At 33.9% G+C, this 6,109-nt stretch overlaps 1 protein-coding gene across 1 annotated transcript in view; it reads right to left on the minus strand.

The window, feature by feature from the left end:
* Positions 1 to 2,462, minus strand: part of plin1 (perilipin 1) — a 39,627-nt gene extending 37,165 nt beyond the window's left edge. The window contains exons 1-3 of the mRNA XM_049483615.1: positions 2,305 to 2,462; positions 2,085 to 2,161; positions 286 to 481 (exon numbers count right to left, since the gene is read on the minus strand). Of these exons, the coding sequence (XP_049339572.1) occupies positions 286 to 481; positions 2,085 to 2,129 (241 nt within the window). The 5' untranslated portion in view covers positions 2,130 to 2,161; positions 2,305 to 2,462. The remainder of the gene's footprint in view (positions 1 to 285; positions 482 to 2,084; positions 2,162 to 2,304) is intronic.
* Between the last annotated feature and the right edge of the window lie 3,647 nt (positions 2,463 to 6,109).

A 6,109-nucleotide genomic window follows, 5' to 3' on the forward strand; every position in this document is an offset into this window, starting at 1 on the left:
CAGAGTTCGTTTTAACCAGACCAAATAGTGTTGGTGTAAAAACGCCCTAAGAGACTGTAAAATATAATTTTACAGTCACTACCCTACAATGGTCAAAATGTGCAAGTTAACCCTCCTCCCATTATTTCAATCTCTCTAGAGAGGGGCCACCGTCGATGAGAATTAATGAGAACTGATGAGAATTAAATTAAATCTTCTCTTGTCAGAAGCTTTATGTAAGGACATACACAGATCATAGCAAGTGTAGAGTTTGTTCTAGGTCAGACAGTCTGGTAGGGAACTCACGCTGAGGCTGCAGCATGTGGACAGCAGGCTGCATGCCGCGGGCAGCCAGACTGCCAGCACTCCTCATGCCTTCCTCACACACTCGACATACTGAAGACAGAAGCGGGTTAGCAGCCTTTGCACTGACGTATGACCCCTCGATGACCTCGAATGTGATACTGACAGTGGGGAGATTGCGCAGTCTCACAAATACGTTCTGTGAAAAGTGGAAGAATGGTCAAAGAGAGAGATCAAAAACTATTTCCTCAGTACATATAAAAAGTGCAGCCATGTAGAAATACTGACATATTCACATATTTGGCATATATGTACAGTACCAGTCAAGAGTTGGGCACACCTTCTCATTAAATGTATTTCTTTATTTAATTTATTTTCTACATTGTAGATTGTACTATTAAAGTCTTGAAAACAATTAAGGTATGGGTAAGGTAAGGAATTAAGAAGAAAAAAAAGTGTTCGTCCTCCACAATCCTCTGACCTAAACCCAACTGAGATGGTGATTTGGGGTAATTTGGGATGAGCTGGAGCTTCACAGCGTGAAGGAAAAACAGCAACTATTGTTCAGCACCTCCAGGAACTCCTATTCCAGGTGACTCTCCCTCATGAAGAGACTGAGATTAAAATACCAAAAATGTACAGATCTGTCCTCAAAGATAAATGTGAAATCTAAAGTATAACACACATATTCTGTTTAACAAATGTCCAAACTCCAAATATTATCCAACTATTACTCCATTAATTATTATCAATCAACTGAAGTAAAAAAAAGAGAGGCCTCCTCAGCTAAACTAAAGATTTCATAGCAAATGGTCCAAATACTTTTATCTGTGTGAAATTGTAGTGTTTCCTTTTGCAGCTTATTTCATTTCAGCAGAAAAAGAATCTGAAGGCTTTCCAAATGCATTATTATACACATTTATCCAAAAAAATCTCATACATAAAGTATACCATACAAATTTACCCAAAGCTATAATATTTGTTATTTTTTATTGCGTATAGGTACACATGCTGTTAAAATAATAGTATGGCACTGAATGCTGTTACAATATTTATATGAAATCTCTGTCTGTCAGCATAAAGTTATCAACAGTAAAATACTGAATATTTAAAATACAGTACAGTGTTGAGGTGCAGTACATAAATTATAACAAGTATTTTCTACAGTATAGTAATTCATGTAAATTATTCTACAGTACAATTTAAATTAAAATTAGTTTAAAGCAATGCACTGGAATGCCAATTATTAATAAAATACAGTTAACTACTGTAATTGTACAGGTAAACTCCAAAGGGTTCTTTAAGAAATCTATTAAAATATTTATAGTTCCATAAAATATTTAATGGAAAAAATAAGTAAAGAATGTGAATAAGCTTAAAATAAGTTAAACAGTTCTTTCCCAGTTTGAAGGTTCTTAATATTCATGAAATCGTTTACAAAAAGTGTTTTTTACAGAACTGGAAATTAAAAAAAATAATAAAATAAATGGTATCGCCCAAATAACCTTTTTTTTAACAGAGAGAGAGAGAAATAGAGAGAGAGAGAGAGAGAGAGAGAGAGAAAATAGAGGGAAAGAGAGAGAGCTACATATTTTTTTTTTTACATTTAAAATGCACAAATGATAAACACTGCCCATAGCAATGCTCCCTTCTCACATGTATTTTATGCAAAAACTGGAACAAAGCTTAAGGGCTGTGCTTCCTCAGCGCTCCAGATTAAGTTACATCAGATAATTATCAGTCTGTTCCATTATATTATCAACCACCCTGCATTTACAGCAAACAACATTAAAACTAATTACCTGGTTATTCTGGGACTTCTCCACTTCCCTTTCAGCTGGTGCCATTTCCAAAGGCCTTCCCAATGTAAAATCAGCAACTGAAGAACCAGAGACAGATTTTAAATTAGCTACTTGGCATCATTTCCAAATGACATACATATTAACATAGCAGTGTATGTATGCTACATGTTGAAATAAAGCTAACATCTCAATAATGCTGAAATATAAAAAAAAAAGTTACCAAAGTTTTAAACTTAAAGTGTGAAAGTCACAGTTTAGATTCAGTCTTGTGTAAAATAAGTTTTAGCATGTCCAAATAAGTGTCTAAAGCTTTCTGGTCACTCCCTCTCGCATCTGTGCTTTATTATCACTGTTGAGACAGACGTGATTTCAAAATGGCACATTTTACCCACATTGTGTACACGGGTCACTTAGGGGACTTTCCATTCTCTATCTTTTTAGTTTAGCTTACAACAACATTGCTGTGTCTCATAGTTACCTTATGTGGCTTTTGTGACTCTCTATGTAACCTATTGTAACCAATGTTATTTCTTTTACGCCCATATTCCAGTTCAAACTGGTTTGCCAATAGGTCACATTCCTAAGAGTAACTGCTCACTGCTAAATAGATAAAAGGCCCTATCGTACACCAAGCTGAGCAAGGCGTATGCTTTGAGTACTACCAGTGAGAGTTTGAGAACCACTGTCCTATACAATAGCCTAGAAGTAATTCTTTGTAAGAAGGTAAAACTGTAATGGGCTATACAAAAACAATTTCAAAATATCTTGTACAATAAGTGTGAAACAATGGCAAATGTAGAATTTAAAGTGGAATAACTACAATGGTAAGTTGTAGCACTTGAATTTAACTCCTTCCTTTTTAAGGTAGAAGGGAAAAATCTTACAAGTAGCAGGCTAACACTAATCCTGTAACAGCTGCATCACTTAAGATGAAACAGAAGAAAAAGAAGCCAACATTGATGTTTATTTTCAAAGTTGCAGCTTTGTATCACCAGGGTGTAGCAGTTTCATTCAGGCAATTGTAACTGCTAGCTGCTGTTGTGCCAAATTCAGCACCCCAACCAGGAAAAGCACCCTCTCCCGGAGCATATTTCTAAGTAAAGTTAAAGCATTTTTATCAAGAAGATGGTGCGTACACGCAGGCTTTTCCTGGCGGGGGTGCTGAACTTGACACAACACCGGCATTAATGTGATTGTGTGAATGTAGCAGCAGCATTTTAAGATGACCTGAAACGTTATAGAACTTAGAAACACAGTTAGTGACTCATAAGTGACTCATGGGAGCTCATTTCACTGAATGGCCAATATGCCTGACCTTGCTTGTATCAGCCAATTGTTATGAATTAAATTCTCAGAGTTTATAGGTTTATAACTACATATCAGGGTAAATGCTAATAACACCATGCCCCTCAGAAGCATTAGTTCGATGGATGCTATAGACAAAAAGCATTGCAATACAAAACAACTGTTTATTTCGTTATTTAATTTACATTGTGTAGTAAATAAAGACACAAAGACTATTTATGTCGCCTCTGTCCTCTATCAGATTTGTTTAATATATAGCTCTGGAAAAAAATAGTAGACCACTTCAGTTTTTTGAATCTTTAAAGGTATATATTTGAGTTAAATGAACATTGTTGTTTTATTCTATAAACTACGGACAACATTTCTCCCAAATTCCAAATAAAAATATTGTAATTTAGAGCATTTATTTGCAGGAAATGAGAAATGGCTGAAATAACCATTTTCAGACAATGCAAAGAAAACATTATCTCAAAATAATGCAACAAAAAAACAAGTTCATATTTAACAATATTTATCAATATTTGGTAAAATAACTCATCTTGGCATGTTGTCCTTCCCCAGTCTTACACACTGCTTTTGGATAACTTCATGCCACTCCTGGTGCAAAAATTCAAGCAGTTCAGTTTAGTTTGATGGCTTGTGATCATCTATCTTCCTCTTGATTATATTCCAGAGGTTTTCAATTTGGTAAAATCAAAGAAACTCATCATTTTTAAGTGGTCTCTTTTTTTCCAGAGCTATAAATGATTAATTTAAAACATAAAATCAAAAAAAGATTATGTCAGGCACAAACAATATATATAGTAATTTGTAACTTGTAATGTTTTACTTACTCTCTCTGTAAAAAGAATCACATTTTTGTCATGTTAAAAAAATATGTGGATAAAAGAGGATTGGCAATGTAAGTAATAAATTATAGAAAGTAAGGTAAGAAATCATATAATGTCATACTGTATATGTCACCAATTAAACAGAAGTAGAATGCAATTGGTTATCACCTGATTTTGTTTTTATTTTATGTTTGAGTGTTTAGGTATTTAGGTATTAAATTTAGTGTTAAATGTCATTTTTAAGCTTTATTGGTAGTATTAAAATCATTAGTTTGAATCAAAACCCAGTTCAGAAAAATAGTGTACCTTCTTTGCTGCTGCAAGCTGACATTCTTCACCAGTAGATGTCAGTATCTACACAGTATGCGTATGGACTTGGAACACATTAGAAAAATGAAGAATAGACGTCATTGTACATTAAAATAAGATTAATAATCCTGTAGAATCCCTGACAGGACTTCATGGTCCTGCAGCTGTTCCACCCAGATATTTAAATCATATTACTACCACCTTGCCCACTCTACATCATATTTTTAAAAGTGACCATAAAAGATGGCTTTTATTTAACATAAACTATCATTTTTAATCTTTGAATCAATTAATCAATATTAATTATTCTTCTTTCTCTACATTCATGCTGTGCTGAGAATAGTGCACAAAATCCACAACTGAAAGAAGGAAAGGAGTCCACTTCTTATTTAGTAGGAAAGCTGGGAAAGCTGAGGCCCCCTTTACATTAATTTTACACCATTGGAATTGCACCATCCAATCCAAGCGAGATGATTTGATTAAAATCAATGAAACAGGTGAAATATTAAATAGTTTTACATGGCCACACCATTCTCACATTACACAGATTCCATATTATAATGTGATAAAGGAGTTAGGAGGTGCAGTGTAGGCGGCCAGTTCGCCCACGACTTCCTGTAGAGTCACATGATGTCACGCTCAATGGATATAATTAGGCTTGATTGTTGTGGACATTCACTTCACTTTTTCAGAGACCTTACAAGGTTATAAAATCACCACAAAACCATCAATTCAAAGGGTTTACTACATATCTGTACATTTTGCACATTATTAAATTATATTTAAATGGACAGACTGGGATGTTCTGCAGTTTTACCTTGATGTGAATGAGCTATGAGATAATGTGCTATTATCATTAGTTCATTATCATTATTATCATTATCATTAGAAGTAGTAGTGGTTGTACTAGTAAAATTAGCAGAAGTACTAAAATCAGTAGTAGCATAGCAGTAATAGTACTAGTACTATGTTTAGTAGTAGTAGTAGTAGTAGTAGTAGTAGTAGTAGTAGTAGTAGTAGTAATGCTAGCAGTAGTAGTAGTGTAACAGTAGTATTAGTAATAATACATTAATAGGCTTATTAGGACTGGTGGTAGTAGTAGTAGTAGTACTATGTGTAGTTGTAGTAGTACTGTTAGCATCAGTAGTAGTAGCAGTAGTAGTAGTGTAGCAGCAGAATTAGGAATAATATATTATTAGGTTTATTAGGACTGGTAGCAGTAGTAGTAGTATATTAGTAGTAGCATTAATAGTAGTAGTAGTGTAGCAGCAAAATTAGTAATAATATTATTAGGTTTATTACTACTAGTACTATGTAAAGTTGTAGTAGTACTGTAGCATCAGTAGTAGTAGCAGTACCAATGCTAGTAGTAGTAGTAGTTGTTGTTGTAGTAGTAGTTGAAGTAGTAGGGGCCTAATTAATGTTAAACATTAATATATCCTTCTCACCTATAATGTTAAATATTAATTAATATATAGTATCCACTCACTCATATTATTGGTCAGGTGGTTTGCGTCTTCATTACAGTAGCAAACATTGGCACTATGTGTAAGTAGCTGCTATCTATTTTTCTTAAATACA

This window comes from Astyanax mexicanus, chromosome 9 (genome assembly GCF_023375975.1).
Source record: "Astyanax mexicanus isolate ESR-SI-001 chromosome 9, AstMex3_surface, whole genome shotgun sequence".
Taxonomy (NCBI): Eukaryota; Metazoa; Chordata; class Actinopteri; order Characiformes; family Acestrorhamphidae; genus Astyanax; species Astyanax mexicanus.